Source organism: Oryzias latipes, chromosome 3, assembly GCF_002234675.1.
Source record: "Oryzias latipes chromosome 3, ASM223467v1".
Classification (NCBI taxonomy): domain Eukaryota; kingdom Metazoa; phylum Chordata; class Actinopteri; order Beloniformes; family Adrianichthyidae; genus Oryzias; species Oryzias latipes.
The window spans coordinates 34,847,234-34,867,457 of record NC_019861.2 but is presented as its reverse complement, the minus strand read 5'-3'; the positions used below and the strand labels follow the sequence as shown (position 1 = coordinate 34,867,457).

Here is a 20,224-nt window from a genome sequence, read left to right as displayed (position 1 = left end):
TGCATTTGATCACTGTAGTTGAGCTTAGCAATGAAATTAGATGGTTAAAGAACAAACTTCAAGGTGTTGTAAAAATACAAAGCTAATAAAACGGGGTCACGGGGGATCTCAAACACCAAAGTCTTTTTTTTTTTCATGTGAGATTTGATCGTGGATGTTAGTCCACTGGCATCTTTCTGGAGGATCGGCTGCCCAAACTTTTTCTGCAGCCAAACTCTTCCTCACAGAGAGTGAGATCAACCACCGTTTACACCAATCTCATTTTACGCCGGGTTCATTTCCTCTTGACGGACCTCATGATCCCGGATGATGGATCATCTTTGTACTTGGTTGACACTATTGCAAATCCATTGTTTCATTCATTTTACTTCAGAAAATAACATCTCCAGGTCCATCAAACAGAAATTGATGAGGTGTGCAAACTCCTATGGCATATTGATAAGTCAATATGAAGCTTGTGAGAGTAAAGCATTGGTCCAGTGTTCTGAGCCCCCAGTGCCAATAACCTCCAGTCCATCTTTTTTTCAGAAAAACACGCATGTGAACAGTGCATGGTTTATTGTGAAGTCAGCTGGACATGGGAAAGCATGTGCATTTTGTTTCTTTGATTATAGCAGACTTTGAATCTTTTTTAGTCATGCAGATCCATCAAACACAAACAAAGTACAGGAAAGCAGAGACTCACATACATTTACACAATCCTTCCCTTGAGAAATGGGCAGGAATGAAACTCAGACCTCGAGAAAGTCTTTTTTTTAAAAGATATGAGCTGCACTGCAGCCAAAGGACACTTATGTTGCTAAAAATATCAATGCCAAACCAATAACATTAACGCCACTTTAGATCTGAGAAAAAAAAAGGTGTGGTGTCCAATAAACGTTTCCGGAGGTTCTTAGTATCCCAAAAAAAAAAAAAAAACATGACTTGTTTTAGCAAAGTTGTCCTTAATACTCCATCGGAATGCGCAAGAAGTGTCACCATTCACACTGCATGCTGCCCTTGTTTTGAACCATTCAGTAAAATAAACCATTTTAAAAGAAAACGACAAAAAGGAAACAGTTTTGAAGAAGAAGTTAACCCTTCAATACTGGAAATGGTGACACAAAACTACCTTAAACTGCCGTCAATCTTTACACAACGGATTCTGAAGCCGAGAAAAGTCGTTTTTTCTCTGCATCAGAGTCTGTTGATTTAACTGCGTAAGCAATTTATTCCCGTTCAGCGTTGCATATCATTGCAAAGTCGCTTTTCCTGCTTCAAAATCTGTTGGATTTAGAGATAGAGCTCAGGTGTTAAACTCCAATCATCGTTGGATCTATTTTTGAAGCGTTCCCAGGGGTTGTTTAATTATGATTTTGCTGTTTACTCGGCCATAGTTTCTGCAGAGCAGCAGGAGTTCATTACAAATTCACCTCTGAGTTGTGGGCGGGACTGATGGCAAAGAGGAACCCGCCCCCCTACTCCTCCCCATTACTGAGAGCATAAAGTTTGTGGTCCACCCAGCATTTTCTACGTCACAAATAAGCTCTTTGTCAAGCGTCAATTTTTTCATCTTCTCCAGACTTGAGCTCAATTTTTACCTCCATCACTAGAGAAATGCCACCAGAACATGCCAAAACACAATTTCCTCAGAGTGGGGGTTTAGAGGGTTCATTTTCTGCTGGTTGAAAAGTTCACAGATAAATCAGAAAATTTCTGGAGAACTGCAGCTCCACACTTTACAGCTGAAATCAATCAATCAGATGCGTGTACATCGATTTCCCTTTGGTTCTAAAAGTGGAACACGTGAACAGCACCATGTGAAATACCTGATTTTATAAGCTTAAAGGGACTTCACGCTTTGGCTGACACTGATCTAAAAAGAAAACTCCTCACCACATTAGTCACTCATTAGGTTTAACGTTTTATTAAAGTATTGCTCAGATAGACAGATGATCTATTTTGATGCTGCAGGGATTCCTCAACTTTACACTTTCAGCAGTTTGTAATGCATTCAAGGAAAGAGACCATGGGAGGACTAGTGGGAGCCCCAACATAAAAATACCAAGAATTTTTGTCTGACATTGTTAAAATAGCTGCATGGTTATTTTTTCCTCCCAGAAATAACACAACAAGCTTGCCAATACAGTGAGAGTGGTTTAGTTACAGAAAACTGTCCAAAAATGGCCTCAAAACGAGGCCAAGCACTATGTGTGTCAGCAGTAGATAAACTCATTTTTTCCATAAAAGCTTTATGAGGTGAAGAGTAATAAATCCTGGTCAGGAAATCACCCCCGGAGGTTACAGAAATGCTGTTTTGCAGGAACACCACTGCACAGTGGACACCCAAGAAACGGTCCACGAGGGGTTTTAATGCTGTTGGAGTATTTTTTTACAGAATGGCTGGTGTTTGCAGAGGTTCAAACACATGCACCACACAAATTCTGAAGCCTGCAGCTCCGGACATGTTGATTTGCATGTGGATTATGTACAGAGGCACGGTAACATGATTAACATACATGACTGCCCCCTAATTGAAGGAGTGTTTAGAATTCAGGGCCCATCCGCTCTTCACTCCACCAGTTACCCTCTCCTGCATGCATATCATTCTGCCCTCAAACCTGCGTTCACACGGGTCCTTATGCATGGAAAAGGGACACATAAGACACTCAAAGTGTTTGCACTGCATACTTTAACACTTGCACTGCAACATTTGTACTACGCCAAACCCAGGGATCGTTTGGGTGTTAGTAGAACCTTAAGGTCAACTTTTAGTGTTTCACATAACCTCAACCATCAGCTGTTATAACTGAAAATCTACTAATAAGCAGGTTTTTTCACACACAAAAATCTCAACAGGTTTCAGTGAGCAATGTTCAAGGTAAATATAGAGTCACATGATGCAAATAAAGATGCGTAACGACTCCTGCGCTGCTCCATCAGAAGAGAGGCTCATCTGTGCTGAGTCACACACTGCAGTGGTCTAAATATAGCATGGTGGGAATTGTAGCATCAATATCACACATGCTCATCTGCCCCTCTGCAGACTGCCAACCATAACTAATGTCTTTCCTAAATGAAACGTTAAAAATAAAACATGTGGACATCTCATGCATTAAACAGAGGGAAAAAAAATAAGAAAAAAACATTAGTCATCTCTGCGTGACACAGTTGCCATGGATACAGAGATTGGTGTGTTGGAGATGACATACAGCAAATGACGATTTATGCTTTACTGGTCTCTAACAGAGCGAACCACTTATTCACAATTCAAACCGCAATTTAATTCTGTTTTTTTTTTTTTTTTTAAATAATGTGGCAGTTCACAAATGAGGTTTTCCTCAAGGCACGACACAAAAACAACAATGCGTCAAAGTAAGCTTTATTAAAAAAAATATTGTTCCATTCCTGATCATTATAATCTAGTTCAGATCAAATTAGATTCCCTGATTTATATGCTAATGATTAATAAATATGAGCAACAGATTAAATTGTGGCATCAAGATCTACCACCCTGCCTGTTTTCCAGCTGTCTCTGAACTTTTGTTGCTGATCACCTGGTTTAGGCTAGTGTCGAGTCAATTAGACTAAAGAGACAGTTGAGTCAACCCCCCAAACCTTTTTCAGGCCACAGACTGACCTGTATGAGGCTTTTTGTTAAAGCCTCCCATCTCCCTTAACGTTTATTTTCATCCTCTGTAAAACATCTGCAGCTGCTTTAAACGTTCACCAGATTTCACGCAGAAACCGTTGAAACATGGTGTAGATTTTCACTTAACTCATAAATGTCAAAGTGGGAACTAAACTTGCCAACTTCTAGGTTTTTTAAGGTGCAACTTATGAATAAAATGTCACTAAAATTGGTATTTTCAAAATATATTAATAAAAATGAATCAATTAAATAACTTTATTAGCAGCATCTTCTTAACATTAGACAGCTGCTTGCTGAGTATTCTGCAATATTATTATGGTCTGTGGGAACAACTGTCACAAAAAATCCATATTTGGAGAAAAGGGACCTGGTTTTGGTGTGTTAAAGGCAGCTATCTTTTATTTTAAAGTCAAAGGCTTTTTTTCTGTTTCCTCACCGACTCTTTTCTATCCAAAGAAACCTTCTATGTATGTTTGTTTTTTGTGAACTTTGCTAGCTTGGGGGTTTCAATTTTGCGGTCAACGCAGGCGTCTTAAAGAAGCGGCGGATGCATTTTTGACACGTGACCGAGCGACATGACATGCATCAAGATTGAGTCGGATCTGATGGAGAAAACCCGGTAGTTTTCCAAAATTAAACTTCCTTCAGAATCAGATTAGAAATAAAGATGTAAAAAATTTTGGGTTGTGGTTTTTATCTCTGTGGCTCGGTAACCAACTGTCCCATAGGACAGGACCAGGATGGGGCAGCCCTGATGTAATCTGTGTACTGATCACAGGCTGTTGAATTTAGAAAAGTCATAGATTTTAAAAGTGCAGTTTCTAATGTGCTTCAAAAGAGTTCATGTGACCCAAGAAGGAAAAAAATGATTAAATAAAAAATGTGATGTGTTTGACGAGTTCATGACTAAAGTTTGGCAGGTTTAAGCCCAACAGGATATGAGACGACAACAATATCATATCTGAAATTTAAACAAACGGAGGCCAAGCGACGCATCCTGTGTATCTGATTTCACATCGGTCGTCTGAAGATTCACATCCTCATTGAAAAGTGCAGCAGAGCAGAAAAAGTGAGTGACAGCAGCTGAGCAGTCAGCGTCCACCCGAGGTGTCACTCTTGGTCGATGGCCTTTTTACGCCGTGGATTAACACCCAACTCTCACTGAGAGCGCACGACACTATAAACAAGGTTTAAACGCTGGGAGTGTTGCTGTAATATTTCAGTTTTCAGTACTGCCTGCCACTCAAAACTCACATTCACATGCACTCCTCCAGCCAGCCCCTTGTCTGATTTAACAGCACTGGCCCCAAAGCAGCAAGACTCACTCAGCTCAACTTCCCATGCCCACTGAAAGAGTGAAGTGTGAGTGTTTGTGAGTGTGTGTCCAACAGAGCACAGTTTGTGCTGTTGACCTGGAGGACAATGCTGCTCTGTGACACCAGGAAACGTCCATAGAGAGCTGCCAGAGACAGAGACGGGGATGCAGGGAAGGGAAAGGCCAAAGGAGGAGCAGGAATGGTGGGAGATAGGGCTTGCTGGGAGAAAAGTGGTGAGAACAGAGGGGGAAAAAAAGACATGAAAGGAAAGCAGGATTTAAACTGATGAGAGAAGACAGGACGGAGGGATGAGGAGAACGCAGTTAAAGACTTCATTACTGATGATTTATAACAGTGTTTTGGAGATCTGCACAAACACTGCCAGCTTTATTTAAAGAACAGAGAAAAGAAAAAAGATGTATGTGAAATAAAATCTTACTTTAAATCGAATTTGTTGGCATTCATGGGACATTTAGAACACACAAAGTATTCCAAGGTCACCCAAGATAATCAGAATCAGAAATACTTTATTGATCCCACACGTGTGGAATTTGTTTGTTACCGTAGCAGTAAAAGAAGAATACCAGACATGAGAGACAATAGATAAAAACAAACCAAAAAAAAAGTAACATGAAAGATGTGCAAAGATGTGCAAAAATGTGGATAAAAGAAAAATGTGAAAAAAAGAAAAATGTGCAAAAGTTATCTGCTACACTGGGAATTACTGTACAGTGTTGTTGTGTTTGGTAGGACGGATTTCTGGTATCAGACAGTTTTTCAAAATTCATCTTTTTAATTGTATTTAATGATGTGAATTGAGGACTTATTTCTGTCACTTTTTAATATCTATCTTAGTTTTTTGTGCACAATAAGACGACTTAAATTAATTCTTGCTCAATAAGAGTTAAGGGCCTCAGGCAGCTTTTCCAAATGTTGAGAAGAATAACTTGTTCTAAAGGTTCCTCCAGATGTTTACATGGGACTGAATCGATTGGTGCTTATCCACCCCCCCCCCCCAAACAGAGGAGGAAGTCAGCTGCTTTTATCAACAACTTGCATGTTCTTTTATGGCAATACGTACAATAAATCGCAAATTTTACAAAATCAATTCCCGAATAACCAAAGAACAGAGTTAAAAATCATCTATGAAGTACAGCTGTTTTGAAAAAGGCATCAAATGATTAGATAAATACATATAAAGCTGGATTTGTTGATAACAGCCAACATTCATTGGGCCTCCACTTCCATTTCTACTTCTACTTACAGTTTTAACCTTGTGTCATTTTAGTATGTTGGCTGCAGCAGAGGTGGGGTTGAGAGCATTCTGTGTATTTTATCTGTTTTCAAACGTAAAGCACTTTTCTGGTACTGTGGTATGAAAAGTGCTTTATGAATAAAATTGGAATTGATGTTTCTTGTTGTGAGGATTGTGGGGTTTAGGTTGGTCAAAGTAATGGTCATGCATTGGGTTGTCTGCTTTCAGTCCCTTCAGGTTCATGTTGATGTTCATCCACAGCTGTTTGCATTTCTGTTAATTGTCCTCAGACTATATAAGTGCCTGGTTTTGTGTTTGTCTTTGTCTGATCAGCTTTGACACTTTTGGTTTTTGGTTGCTCCCATGTTTTTGTCACGTTTCAGTTTATTTATTAAATGTTTAAGTTTCGACCACCAAGCCAAGTCTTCTACCCTTTGGGTCCTACACTACCAGTTTCTGACAGCGCTGAGCCTCGATAGGCCCTCATATGTCATCACAAATGAAAGGGATGAAGTGAGTGAAGTGGATTCCACCCATCTTTTGCGATCCCACTCAATAGTGTCTGAAGCAGCAGTACTGCTCAATGAACTGAAGTGACGTGTAAAATATTAAGAGGGACACTAGACTCGTGACAATGTGCAGGCAAGAATAGAGCAGGAGACAAATTGTCGTCATTTTATTTAAAAAGATTTTAAACTAAAACAAAAAAGCTATTTAGACCTTCCATAGCTTTCCATCGGATCATGTGTGATATGAAGTGGTTTCACAAAAAGTAGGATTCATGTTTCCCTGTTGGGATCGTTCTCACTGATGAAACAGATTCTTATTAGTGATCCAACAGTTTTCTATAAGCGTAGCTCTTCTCAAAACCGTGGCTTTTCAAGGTTTGTCTCAGTTTTATTTCCACATGGACATACACGTCTGACATGCAGTAAGATGTGTTAGCATGGTATTTATGAGAAATGTTTTGAAACAAAGGAGTCATAATTCATCCTTTGTTGCACAAACCCTACTGCACTGTTACACAGATACCATCAAACTCCTGTGGAGTTTGGAGACATAAATCATACTTTGTCACACAACGGCCCCTCATAGAAGGATGTTTTGCCTGAACTCAGGTAAACAGTTGATTGAACTTTTGCAGTGGCCTCCAGCAACTTTGGGTTAAAAAAGTGACCAGACATAATCATTAGGGAAGTGTCAAAGTACCTACCTTTTCTGGTTTCTCATATTGGTTCATGTTTTAACATTTAATTTTGATTTCTGGAAATTACTTTTGCTTTGCAAAACATTTTCTTTTTATTTTATTTTATTTTTTTTTTAAGAATTGTTTTTTTTCTTCCTTCTGGTAACTGGAATTTTCTTTTGATTTGTAAAATGTCCTGTTGTTTATTAATTATTTGTTTTGCTTTCTGAATAGTTGTTGTGATCTTTGTGTGATTTGCACTTCAGGGTCATGCATACCCTTTTAGACGTTTGTTGTTTACATAATTTTGTCTCGTTTTGTCTTATTTTATTATTCTACACTTGTTTTCACTTGTCCAAAATAAATATTTTTGAACTTTTGAATACTACAATTGAGACTTTTTTATCTTTCCAATCACTTCTCTCCCTCACCTTCTTCGCTCTCTCCCTGTTTTTGTTAAGGTAAAAGTTATAACAAAATAAGTATTAAAGAAAGGAAACAAAACAAGTAAATCCATTCAAATTCGACTAATAAATTGATGAAATTACACTGGCCACACATGAATACACTGGATGTGCAGCCAGTTTTCTGACTACATAACCTAGTTAGTAAAGTACAGTATATTGTAGGCCAGTTATATCAGTAAACTTCTATTTAAAATATATTTCGGTTTGTTTTCAAACTACACCCAAAATAAAAAGCAGTCCCCTAAACTGTGTTGAGTAGCCATCACAAGGTTAACATGAGGTCAGTAGCTGGCTAATCCCTCACGTAACCCTGATTTCTGGCTGCAGCACAAAACCCCACTTTCAGGCACTTTGTCTGCAGGATCAGCTCTTTCAGATCAGAAGGCTCTGACGTTCTGTGAGGGGCGGGGTGGAGGGTGTAGCGTCCTCTCTGCGAACGGCAACCAAACCATCTCCTCCTTCAGATTTCTCCTCTCCTCTTGGCAACAGCATGGCTATTTTTTTACCCTGCCACCGCTTCCGTCCCCCTTTCTCTCACATGCTCTCTTCCCACTGCCTTGTTGCTAGGCAACCGTGCTCATAAATATGATTCCCTCCGCTTGTACGTGAACGGCCGAAGGTGCGTGCATCCATGTCAGACTCAGAGAGAGGAAATGGGAGAACCCATACAGGATGCTAGGAACAGGCATGCACTTCAGTTGATATGTATGTACCTGTATTTATGCACATGCATGCAAACATGATGGAGAGCTTTATGCACAGTGTAGACTATTTATGATTTTAAAAAAATGTATATATTATATATATATGTGTGTCTTTACCTTCAAACACTATTCTGAATTGCTTATTTAGAACAACTGTACATTTTTGGTCCTTTTTTAACCTCTAAAATGTTTGGTGTGGAGCAGTTTTAAAACATCTGCACACTGGTTTTAATTTGAAATTCCTATGGTGGTAAAATGACTGTGACCTCAGCCACCATCGGTGGCAGTCTCTGTAGAATGCCACTCCAGGTGTTATTAGTGGTCTCAAAAATCAAGACCACATTTCCCATAAAGTTCACTGCTTCCTGCCCCCCTCCTGCTCGCTTCCCCGGGATGATCATAAAAATTGTTGGAGTTTTCCACCTATTTTCCGTCTCCTGCATCCTCTGCAGCTCAGAAAAAAACCTAAACCTTGTTTTGTTTAGACAGCTTTTTCAGAACATTCATTTTCCAATCATTCACTGTGCAGAAGTCAGTCTGTGCACATTAGTGCACACGACCACGAGCATTAAGAAGATTTAGGACATTTAGTTATGCAGAATGCAAGCAGGCAGCCTGGCAATAAAAGCTTCAGCTGCTCCGTACCTTCATCAGCAGCAGCATCTTCTGTCTCACACACCAACAATAAAAGGCTCTTAAATGCTCGGTAATGTGCCAAGAAGGATCCGTAAAAGTCCCGGGACCGACCCAGGCTCTTCTGCTGCTCCCAGAGAGAATGCAGAGATGGAGGCGTTCACAGTTAGCTTTCTATGTTTAATGGGAGCTACACCAGTGGGGTTTGGAATGAGGCCACCAAAAATGCGCTAAATAGAAACAAAGAAGATGTTTTTCTGAGGCAATGAACAGCAGAATATTTGTAGATTTCAGTGAAACTATCAAAAAAACAGAATGTAGCTCTGCCAACCAATGATCATTATGGGTTTAAGTGCATTTCAGCTCAGTAGAGTGAAGCTGCACATTAGAGCTGATTTTATAACTGACAATAAGACAATTTCCTTTTTAATTTGTAACAACTTTTTTGTTAAATGCCAAATTGAAGTGTTTCAAGAACAAACCAACAAACATTTTAAAGACACAAAAGATCTATGAACACATTTTAAGTGCAGACTTTTCTCAGACTAATGCACGTATGAAGCCGCAAAAACAAACCAGTTCATCTCAGCCATTGCCCCCTTTTTTAAATAAAAATAAATATAAAAAAACATGTGATTTGATGGTTTTGAAACTAAAAGATTTTTGCTATAAGTTAGCAATGTATTGATGTAAAATAATTTATAAAATGCTCCGTGGAGAAAAATCTACACATAGGCAGAAACCAAATCCCTCCCACACTATTGGCTCTGCAGCTTCAGGTGGAAAAGCAATGAGTTGTGTTTTAAATCTAAGTGCGGCTGCTGCTTCCTCACCTGTTTTTAATAAGTCTACAATAAGTATTGTGGTTGCTCATAACTGTTGTTCTCTTCCTTCCTTCTTAACAGATGCATGACAACGCATCATGTGCCAACTGATTGAATGAGTTCAATTTAGAGTTTCCCTTCCACCTGATCTGAGCTGCACGTGATGTTTTGGCACACTTCACTTTATTGTGGTGTTTTCAGAACAAATAAAAGCAGTAAAAGGGGCCATCCTTGGTTGTTCCTACTGAAACGTTCGTCTGTTTATTCACCATGTAGCCTCAGTTCCTCATTGGTGAATCTCTACTATAGAATGTTGAATCAGAAATAAACCCAGACCTATGATGCAGCTCAGACTATAAACCATGTGTGTGTGGTGTTTAGCGCCTAAAACATCCCGAACGTGCTGATGGTGGGTGAGGGCAGAGGAAGAGGGTGGTGACAGCCCACTGCAGATAGAATCGGTTAAAGAATGTTGGAAAACATGCTTCAAATAAGCATTTTTCCCTCTTTCTAAATCAAACCTGAAGCTTTCTGAGCCTCTGCAAAGGGCGCTCTGCGGTTTGTGGTGGTTTTCCATCATCACAGCCGGGTCATGCTGACCCATTAAGCAAAGAGACAAGCTCAGAGAGACATCTGAAAGTGGCCTTCTTTTCACCCCACTCCAGGGAATTCACAAACACTTCCTACTTCTGGATTCCACCCACCAGGTCCATCTTTCTCGATCTAACACCAGCAGTAACAAACATGACCAGAACTCTTTCTCTTCTTCCCTCCAGGCCTTTCTTAGCTTTATTAACTTGGGAAAACAGTAAGAGATGAACACTTCTGCCCCAGAATCAGACAGAAAAATCCTCTTTAAGCTGTATTTATTAAAAATAATAAAATAAAAATAAAGACATACATAAATATAAATACATAATAAATTACACACAAAAAAAATGATGAATTTGTCCTTGTAAAAATACAGAAATGTATGCGTTTATTTTCATAAATAATTGATTTTTTTGTCATTTTACAACTATTTACAACTATTAAAAATAATCTTTATTGGAGGGACAGATGGTGGTGGACTTTGCGAAGAGGATGGAAATGGCTGTAGTCAACACTTACTTCCAGAAGAGAGAGGAACATAGAGTGACATACAGAAGTGGAGGTAGGAGTACTCAGGTGGACTACATCCTATGTAGACGAGGTCATTTGAGAGAGGTTAATGACTGCAAAGTGGTGGTAGGAGAGAGTGTAGCCAGACAGCACCGCATGGTGGTGTGTAAGATGACTCTGGAGGTCAGGAAGAAGAAGAGAGGGAAAACAGAAAAGAAGACCAAGTGGTGGAAGCTACAGAATGAAGAAACTTGTGAGGAATTTAGGCAGAAGTTGAGACAGGTCCTGGGTGGTCAGGATGAGCTTCCAGAGGACTGGGAAACTACAGCAGAGATTATCAGGGAAACAGGTAGGAAGGTGCTAGGTGTGTCATCTGGAAAGAGGAAAGACGGTAAAGAGACTTGGTGGTGGAATGAGGAAGTACAGGAATGCGTCCAGAGGAAGAGGTTGGCTAAAAGGAAGTGGGATGTAGAAAGGACTGAGGAAGGTAGACAGGAGTACAAGGAAGCGCAGCGTAGAGTGAAGAGAGAGGTGGCAAAGGCCAAACAGAAAGCTTACGATGAGCTATATGACAGGTTAGACACAAAGGAAGGAGAGAAGGACTTGTACAGGCTAGCCAGAGAGAGAGACAGAGATGGGAAGGACGTGCAACAGATAAGGGTGATTAAGGACAGAGATGGAAAGGTGCTAACAACCCAAGAGAGTGTACAGAAAAGATGGAAGGAGTATTTTGAGGAGCTGATGAACGAGGAAAATGACAGGGAAAGAAGGGAGGAAGATGTGGTTGTTGTGGAGCAGGAAGTAGCAGAGATTGGAAAGGATGAGGTTAGGAAGGCTCTGAAAAGGATGAAGAGCGGAAAGGCCGTTGGTCCTGATGACGTACCTGTGGAGGTATGGAAGTGCTTAGGAGAGACAGCAGTGGAATTTCTAACAAGGTTGTTCAATAGGATTTTAGAGAGTGAGAAGATGCCTGAGGAATGGAGGAGAAGCGTTCTGGTTCCGATCTTTAAGAACAAGGGTGACACGCAGAACTGCAGCAACTATAGAGGAATCAAGTTGATGAGCCACACAATGAAGCTGTGGGAAAGAGTAGTGGAAGCCAGGCTTAGGAAGAAGGTGGAGATCTGTGAGCAGCAGTATGGTTTCATGCCCCGTAAGAGCACCACTGATGCCATTTTTGCTTTGAGAATGTTGATGGAAAAGTACAGAGAAGGTCAGAAGGAGCTGCATTGTGTGTTCGTAGATTTAGAGAAGGCGTATGACAGGGTGCCGAGGGAGGAGCTGTGGCACTGTATGAGGTCGTCTGGAGTGGCAGAGAAGTATGTCAGAGTAGTTCAGGACATGTATGAGAGAAGTATGACGGTGGTGAGATGTGCTGTAGGTCAGACAGAGGAGTTCAAGGTGGAGGTGGGACTACACCAAGGATCAGCTTTGAGTCCTTTTTTGTTTGCTATGCTGATGGACAGGCTGACAGACGAGGTAAGACAGGAATCTCCCTGGACAATGATGTTTGCGGATGACATTGTAATTTGCAGTGAGAGTAGAGAGCAGGTGGAGGAACAGCTAGAGAGGTGGAGGTTTGCTCTGGAAAGAAGAGGCATGAAGGTCAGTCGTAGTAAGACAGAATACATGTGTCTGAACGAGAGGGATCAAGGTAGAAGCGTTAGGTTACAGGGGGCTGAGGTGAAGAAGGTGCAGGAGTTTAAGTACTTGGGGTCAACAGTTCAGTGTGATGGGGATTGTGGAAAAGAGGTGAAGAGGCGAGTGCAGGCAGGTTGGAGCGGTTGGAGGAAAGTGTCAGGAGTGTTGTGTGACAGAAGAGTGTCAGCAAGACTCAAAGGAAAGGTGTACAAGACAGTGGTGAGACCAGCTCTGCTCTATGGGTTAGAGACGGTAGCAGTGAGACAGAGACAAGAGGCTGAGATGGAGGTAGCGGAGATGAAGATGTTGAGGTTCTCCTTAGGAGTGACCAGGTTAGACAGGATAAGGAACGAGTACATCAGAGGGACGGCTCATGTTGCCTGTGTTAGCGACAAAGTCAGAGAAGCCAGACTGAGATGGTTTGGACATGTTCAGAGGAGGGATAGTGGATATATTGGTAGAAGGATGTTGGAGATGGAGCTGCCTGGCAGGAGGGCAAGAGGACGGCCAAAGAGGAGATACATGGATGTCTTAACAGAGGACATGAAGTTGGCTAACGTTAGGGTAGAAGATGTTCATGATAGAGTGAGGTGGAAAAGGATGATTCGCTGTGGCGACCCCTGATGGGAAAAGCCGAAAGAGAAAGAAGAAAAATAATCTTTATTTTCATAAAATGTTTACTTTATTCTCCTAATTGTACAACCTTTGTCTCGTAAAACGATGACTTTTCCCATAATTTTATTACTTTATTCTTGTACAATGTTGACTACTTTGTCATATTTTCACGACTTTTTTCGTATACATTTGGGTACTTTTTTTTATTTTTTATAGTGGCCCTAATTTCCTCATCAAACCTCATGAAAAGAACACGAAACGGTTCCAAAACCTCCATCTTCAGTACAAGAGGAGAGGAGATCATCAGTACCGTTTTGGCTTGAATTACACCCGCTACAAAAGGAGACACATTCATTGAAGGAGCAGCAGAATGACATTATCGACGTCGTCTCCGACATTTAACAGCGTCGTACACTGAGAAAGAGTTGGAGCTCTACCCCACTGACAAATGGACTTGAACTCACATGACCCGTCAGCGCAGCAAACACAGAAAGCTCACGATGAGGCGTCCGCATCGCTCTAACAGCATTATTTATGTTACGGTCTGTGTGGCTCAAAGGCGACGGCTCTGCCTTTGAGCTGACAAAGCTTGACTTCCTGTCTGGCCTGTAAAAGCAGCAGGAGCCTCTTCCTGCATCCTCAGTTATGGGGGCCCACCTGCTGCTGCACGCACACACTTCATCCCTGAACGCAGTGTCTGACATCTGCACCTGCTAAATCACAGCAGCAGGAGAAAACCACTGCGCCGATGATGATGACGATGATGATGATGATGATGATGATGCCAGCTTCCTTCTGTTTGGGCAAACAAACATTTCCTTAACCTTGATTTTGACTTGAAGCCATCACAAATATGTAAAAAAGCCTTTCAGAGGCATTTTAAAGATGTATATAAATGTATATAAAGCCTGTTTGAAAACATAAACTGTCAGTATAGAGCACAGTCGCACTAAAAACAGTTTGATCACAGTTTGAGCGTTCCCACCTCCTCCTAGGCTCTCACAAGATCTTATTTTTCAGGTCTTGTGATAACAATCTGTGAGCGAAGACGCTTTCAGACACCCTAAAGGGGCAGCACCTGTGTGCTATTTACCCAGGACAACCTCTCCAGCCTCCACTGTGCGACCCAGTTAGTAAATAATCATGTGAGTATTATATTATAATTTGTAAAATGGTCTTTTTTTTAAAACAAAATTTACTGTGTTGTTGAAATGAACTGCTAGTTTACCTTTTTTTTTCCCCTTCAGGGCCACAGTGCATCCCAAAGCACTGCCCTGACTGATTACACAGTATTCTATATGAAGTGCCACTGCGCTGGGGCTGTCATTTAGGAAAATGGGATTTTTCTTTCTTTCTTTCTTTCTTTGGTAAATGCTGAGCTTGTTTTCAGCACCAAGATGAGCCATTCTGGAAGATTCCAAAGAAAAGCAGAAACTTTTCCACTATAAGAGAAGAGCTAGATGGGAAAGTTTCGATTTCTACTGTTAACTATTGCTACTGAGACAGTCAATGAAGATACACTGCAGTGTGACAGGAACAACCCACAACTTTTAACTCAAATGATTTGATTTTTTTGTTTTTTGCTCCTTTTTTTACCGGGTGCCTTCACTGCACAAGTCAGTTAATTTCAAATTCAGCCACAGCGAGGGTGGAAATCCCCTCTGAGGTCAAGAGAAAATGTAGATTCTGATTTTAGCGTTTTTCTAATGCAAATGTGTTTCAGAGAAAAACCAAGATAAAAAAAAGAATGTTTCTATCGGTGTGTGTATTTTTCTCTAAGCATTAGATAAATGCCACTCTTGATCCATAATTTAGAAAAATAAAGGAAAAAGATAGGAATTATCTAGTATTTAAGTAAATAAATTAAACACAAAGAAGGAAAACAAGTATTAGACAGAAGCCAAAAAGTAATTAAAAAAAGCCCCAAATAACAAAGGAAAAACATAAATTAAGTCATCTTTGTTGAAATAAAAAACATCCTCTTTGTGTTTTTTGGTTTTGGTTTACAATAACACAGATGTTAGGAGTTTGTTTCTGGCCTTTTGCGTTAAATGCATTTTGTGTAGTTTTGATAGATCTAATGACTGCATGTCGTGTGGTTGTGTACATGGTGCATGGTACATGGAAGCTTCTTCGCCTCATCAACCAGCAGCTTCATTTGCTGACTCTTAAAAATGTTCTTTGTTGTTCTAATTTAGTTCATTTTGTTGTTTTGATCACGTTTATTGCATTTGGCTACAGTTGTTTACACACAATTTATAAAATTTCCACAGACGACAAACCCAAAAACTTCTTCTCAAAATTAACGAAAAGAAGAACTACTTTTATCTGATTCTAAAAACTGGTTCTTTTTCCCATGAATTAGCATTTTTACCAAACTCTGCGGTTCTGTAAAAGCACCAGATGAAATAAACTAAACACTTCCTTTCAAAGAAAAGTGGCTAAAAGAATTCCCACAGACTTGGAGGAAGGCGACAAGAAGTTTCTCAGGGGAGGAACATCTCTGTTCGGACACGATGTCAACACGCCCCCCAACTGTTGTGTTCCATCAAACAGCTGTAAAGTGAGGGTGTAAATGGACTCAAAACAGGTTCAAACACCCAGGAGACATCCAGGTTCAGCCTGGGAAACCTTTGTCGAAACAGTGCGAGAGCAAATGCGTGATTAGCCCCATCCAAGGACCTTCTAACAAGACAGACTGCACAGTTTCACACCACATTTTGTCTTCCACATTTGACATCCTGTCCGGTTTTACAACAAGCAAAATTCACAGAAAAACTCCTGATTGTTATCCATCTCAGTTTTTGCAGAGATGACAAAACAGCAGCTGTGAGCTGAGCCATAGACATGTTCCTGCTCTGAGAACAAATTGGTAGAGATGCACCAACAAATACCTGCAAAACCCTGAAATGTATGAACATGTCAAGAAGTTTAAGTCACTGCACAAAGATGGGATTTGAAACCTTAAACCTTCTCACATATGAACAGATCAAAGGTGATGCACCAAACCCGCTTGAGGGACTGCAGGTTTGGCACTTTTTGTGCAAAATGTTCATCAACCAATTGAACCAAGCTCCCCAAATCTTCAATCAGACATAAATATGCCAAACATGTTGTCAAAATTGAAGATATTGCAAATTCCATCCCAGGATCCAAAACTTTTTATCAGAAACTAAACGTTGTAAGAAATTCTTTCAGGAACAGCTTTGGAATTTGTCACAAAAAGTACCATAGGTGTGCTGGAAACACTTTCAGCAGTTTGGCAGTACTACTTACAGGACAACTACAAGGACTGGTTGCTGATGTCTCAGCAGCTTTACTACTGTGAAGCTGTGTTCACACCACCCTCAGCAACGTCTGTTCAAGTGACTACTTCCATTGAGAAATCTATGTAAGCCCGCGTAAATGCACCTTTTAGGTTTCCGCATTCAAAACTCGTACATTCAACCTGTGACCTGTGAGCACTTTTGGGCTCAAAAACTGCGACCATTGAAGGTGCGTTACAAGTTCTACCTGGTCGAACTTTAACCAATCCGGAACTTTACTTTGGTAGTTTTGTTTTACAGAAGTGCCAACCATTGGAAAATTGATCATGGAGGAGAAATTAATTATTGGGGTTTGTGCCCAGTTAGAATTTGATGACACCAAGTCTTTCATGTACGGGAATACAGCTGTAAAAGGCTAAGCCTGGAGCAAGATTTACGAGATTTGCACCACTTTGACATTTCGCACCAAGTCTTTTCCAACTGTAGGTGACGGACATGCGCTAGTAAACAGTAGAAAAAGAAGAGGAAGCCCCTCCCTGCTTGTCTGGATTGCAGCATCGTCCGCTTTGCTTTTTTCAGAGAGAAAGTTGGTCTTTTTGTTAGGGCACAAACATTTCACCTACCTCTGGTGTTTGTCGCCATGTCTGCCACCTTCTGAAAGGCATCCAGGAAGGCCACAGCCGCCAACACAGTGGTTCTGAATGGATGGAGAAGAAACACGTGAGGATGAAAAGCAGGGGATTATCCCAGAGTGTTGAAAAAGTGCAGCTCTGATCATTAAGATATCGCTTATCTAGGCACGTATTTATGTTCTGCTGTTTTGTCCTCCACAGCGCTTACCGGAGCTGTGAATGCAGCTTGGTGGCCTTGGCGCTGAAGTCCTCCCACACTGGATAGGAGCACTGTCAACAAAAACAAGGCACAATTATGCAGAGTTCATTCAGTCTAGAATAAATAATAGTGAAAGGACACGAGAACAGTTTTCATTGTTAAACACTCAAACATGTGAAGCAAACCAAGTGGGAAAACACATTTAATTTCCACAAAAGCATAAACCCACTCAATCATCCATACATCTCCACACTGTACCCTTCCCCCCAACTTTTACCCTCCCTTAATCCCCACCCCAATACCCCTCCTCTCCTCCCTGTGGCCATCTAATCCATCTACAAAAAACGCACACACACGGGTGTGCACGCAAACACACAACAGCCACGGGGAACGCCGCGTCGGACGAGAACAGCCAGGATCATTAACACGATTCCAGGCTGAAGCTGTTTGTCTGATGGGAGCTGCTCGCCCATCCTCCCAGCAGGTCTTCAGCCTGGATGACTGCTCCATCACGCCGCCCGCATATTAGGTTTCACTTGATCCAGGTTAACCCATAACCTTGGTAAAGTGCTCGACAATTGTGTGTGCTGCGGGCGGGGGTTCCCATAGAAGAATACCAATCTGAAACAATAAGAGTGATGAAAATATGAAGATGAAGGGGGCTGGAGTGCAGTAATAGTTGTGTGTGTGTGTGTGTTTTGGGGGCGGGGTATCCAGTGAAGATGTCAGACTGGCACAGGCGGTAACGGCTGTGAACTCTTTCATCTGGTGTGCTTGATGTGGCTTAATTTAGTTTGAAACCACCGTCCTTATTTCCCCCTGGTACCAAACTGAGGGCTGCCCCCTTCCCAACCTAACACACATACTCACAGGACACACACACACACATCCATACACACACAGACGGAGTCTCTGAAGAACCCCGCAGAGCCCAACCAGCATGGATGGGACATAACGCATGGGCCTGACATGTCATTAGCACATTTGTGGCCCATGTTGTTGTGTGTTCGAGTCTGACAGGGTTTATCCTGGCATGTACTTTTTACACTATAACAGGTGTTTCAAGGTTTTAAGGTCGCACAAGGCTGCTGTGCATTATTTAACCAACAGAGTTGGTTAAATCCAGACAATTAAAAGGTGTAATGAGAATACTTTAGTATGTTCTGCACTATAAGGCGTACTAGAAAGCCTTTAAAGTGCCTATATCCTCTTTTTCTTAAGCCTTTCAGAGTACAATATGCCCATGCCTACGATAATTTGTTACCTTTGGCACACTAAAGAACAATGAAATATGTGTTATTTTCACAGCTCATTATCCTACTTAGAAGTAAGACGACTCGATCTCTGAGGCTCCGCCTTTTGGTACTTGTGGGTGCCGCCTACATTTCATGACATAATCCTAAAGTCAGCTGCGGCAGTGTGTCTGCGTTTCGCCAACGAAAACAAACAACATGCGAACTTTTGCAAAGATGGATGTGAATATTGTCGTATAAAAGGAAAGTGTGTTTGCCAATCACTGCTAGCTCCATGGAGGAAGTGGGTGTGTGTGTTACCCTGGGGGCGGAGCCTGCAAGACACACACCCCCCTGGAAGGGGCTGTTCCCCACTTTGTGACATCACAGTGTGAGAACCCTCTCATTCTAAAATAAGCAAAGTAATTTGTTTTGGTGTCATATACTTCCAGTGATTTTCAGATAAGGAAATTCTTTTTAGCAGATGTGTTTCTTTCAAAAGAGCATTGTCACATAAAGGATGTTTTAAGAGAAATCAAACCCTTTTTATTTGTAGATTACTATTTACTGATGTATTTTTTTAAAGTCTAAGATTTGGCTTTTGCTTTGGTATTGGTGTCATTTTAAGCACCAGATAATAATCTCTTCTGTAAAGATCCTGAACGCTTCCTGTTTAAAACCTGATGCCTGGCCGTCTGGAACAGGGAGGCTGCGGTCAAAACTGCTGCTCTCACATGGTTACAGGTCTTTGTCAGTCATGTTAGCCGAGGGGCAAACACATCAGCATGTGAGAGACTCGGAGCTGGAGTCAGCGGCTGTGTGAAAAAGCTTTAGGTTTGTGTAGTCTTACATCACCACTTCCTGTGCTGTGAAGGCCTCAGCACGGCTGGCGTGGTCATGGAGCTGTCCATTGCTTTGCCAAACCACAAATAAACTTTCAAGAAACAACAATCCTCCAACATTCTATGAGTCCCCTTTTAGAGAGGATCTAACAGACTAAATTGACAGCTTTGTGTTAATCTCTTTCATTTTCCTGCATATCCTCCCTTCCTTCCTGAGGTTCTATATTCCCACAGCACAGATAACAGAATATGGTTTAACTATTCACAAACAAAACATTTATATATTCAGAGGTACAAACTGGTTGGGGCCATTTGATTACTTTCTGTATTTTGCTTTTTAGGTTGTATAGTTCCTGTACTTATCTTTACTTCCACTCTGTTTTCCCTACTTTCAGAGTGTGTTGCTTTCTGTCAATTGCCAAAACTGATTCTTGTTATCATTTTCTTTCTGGAGTATATAGTCCCACTGGTTTCTGTTTGCACTTGTCAGCTCAGGCAGTGTCTCATTGAGTCTCCGTCCTTCTATTCCTTCATCCTCAGGGTTTTGCATTATTTTCTTTAGGTTTTTGGGTCTCCACTTTTGTGCTAAAGTTCGAATAAAGTTATTCACATTCTGCTTGATGCTTTATGACAGTCTGGCAACCTGTCCAGGGTGTACCCTGCCTTTGCCCGCAATTGGC

At 41.1% G+C, this 20,224-nt stretch overlaps 1 protein-coding gene across 12 annotated transcripts in view; it reads right to left on the bottom strand.

The window, feature by feature from the left end:
* Positions 1-20,224, bottom strand: part of LOC101154768 (MTSS1-like protein) — a 68,068-nt gene that overhangs the window by 30,577 nt on the left and 17,267 nt on the right. For all 12 annotated transcript variants that reach the window (XM_023953714.1, XM_023953716.1, XM_023953706.1 and 9 more), the window contains exons 2-3: positions 17,480-17,541; positions 17,263-17,336 (exon numbers count right to left, since the gene is read on the bottom strand). In XM_023953714.1, the coding sequence (XP_023809482.1) occupies positions 17,263-17,336; positions 17,480-17,541 (136 nt within the window). The remainder of the gene's footprint in view (positions 1-17,262; positions 17,337-17,479; positions 17,542-20,224) is intronic.